General features: G+C 65.4%; 1 protein-coding gene across 1 annotated transcript in view; it reads left to right on the forward strand.

Annotated features, from left to right (window-relative positions):
- PSD (pleckstrin and Sec7 domain containing) overlaps nt 1–1,516 on the forward strand; it is a 34,711-nt gene that overhangs the window by 498 nt on the left and 32,697 nt on the right. The window contains 3 exon segments of the mRNA XM_009322472.1: nt 13–271; nt 351–453; nt 963–1,441. Coding sequence (XP_009320747.1) covers nt 13–271; nt 351–453; nt 963–1,441 — 841 coding nt within the window.

The following is a 1,516-nucleotide window of genomic DNA, read 5'->3' on the forward strand; positions in this document are numbered from 1 at the left end:
CCCCACCCTCAGCCTGGAGCTCGTGGGGGACGTTGGACCCCCCCAGCCCTCGCCCCTGCCCCAGCAGCAGCTCCTGCGCACACTGAAGCTGGAGGCCTCTGCGTCCGACCCACTCCTGGCTGGGGGCAGGACCTCAGGGGGAATGCATCCCTGTGGGAAGGAGTCCTGCACCCTCGACGCCGACTGCCTCTGCCACTCCCTCACCAACGGGCTGCCGGAGGACTTCCCCGCCTTCGCCAGGAGCCCCCCAAAGCCGGAGCCTCGAGCCCAGGTAGGTGCTGGGGTGCCCCATGCCGGGCACAGGCTCTGCCCCAGGGTCCACCGCCTGCTCACTGCTCTCCCCTCTGCAGGGCAGCGCGTGGCCATACCCCCGGCAGAGCTCGGCCCATGCCCAGCGCATCGCCAGGGCCAAGTGGGAATTCTTCTATGGCTCCTTGGACACCCCGAAGACAGGTAAGAAGTCGGGGGGATGCCCTCGGCTGGACCGACCTCTCCTTTGCAAGTCTAAATCGCTGCCGGGACTCCCCCTGGGGCTGCCCCTCCCTCGGGACTTGTCGGTGCCCACCGGACAGCCCAGATCCCCCCAAGACTGGCCAGGCTGTGTCCTCCTGGGGCCAGATCCTGCATGCACCAACCTCCCCGCAGAGTCACCTGCGGCCGTGCAAAGCGTCGTGCAAAGGGGGTGACACAGAGCCCTGACCCCTGGTAGCCCCCAGCTGCCTCTGAAGAAGGGCTTCGGGGTTCAGATGGGGGCTCAGGGCTGGCTGTGGGTGCACTAGCACTGACAGCACCCTGTCTCTGCCTCTTCCACCCTTTTTCCTTCTGGCTCCCCCTCTCCGTTCCCTGGTGCCTGTCACATATGTGACCCTGCTCTCGCTGTGCATGTCATGCCGCAGGAGTGGCTCCCCAGCGCTCCCCGGTGCAGCTCCCCACGGCTCTGAGTGCTTGGGGCTCCCTTGCAGGCTCCTCTGCCCCTGACTGCGCTCCCCTGGCCGAGTCCCCCCAGAAGCCCGTCTGCCCGCTGCCCGCTGAGCCGCCGGGGTCGGTGCCCAAGCACAGCCTGAGCCACGTAGAGGTGGAGATAGAGATGTCTCCTCCGGGCAGCCAGAAGCCCGGCTCCTGTGAGACTGGGATTATAAGGAGGACAGTGAAGTACTCTGAGACAGACCTGGACACCGTGCCACTGAGGTGCTATCGAGAAACCAACATCGACGATATCCTGGCCGAGAAGGAGGAGGTGGATTCGGCGATTGAGAGCCAGAAGGACAGCGAGAGCAACCCAAGCTTCGGGGGCACCCCGGGCAGGAGGAACAGCACACCGGAGGAGCCCCCCGCCCCGGGCACTGGCTGCCCGAAGGATGGCCTGGGGGATGGGGACGCAGACGAAGACAATGAGGTGTTTGAGGCGACGAGGAAGGAGAACAGGGAAAGGTGAGGCTCTGTGTGTGAGGGCAAAAAGCTCCTCTCGCCCTCCTTATTATCCCCTGCATGGCAAAATGGGCTCTGCTGAAAGAGT

Source organism: Pygoscelis adeliae, unplaced genomic scaffold (genome assembly GCF_000699105.1).
Source record: "Pygoscelis adeliae isolate BGI_AS28 unplaced genomic scaffold, ASM69910v1 Scaffold244, whole genome shotgun sequence".
Lineage (NCBI taxonomy): Eukaryota > Metazoa > Chordata > Aves > Sphenisciformes > Spheniscidae > Pygoscelis > Pygoscelis adeliae.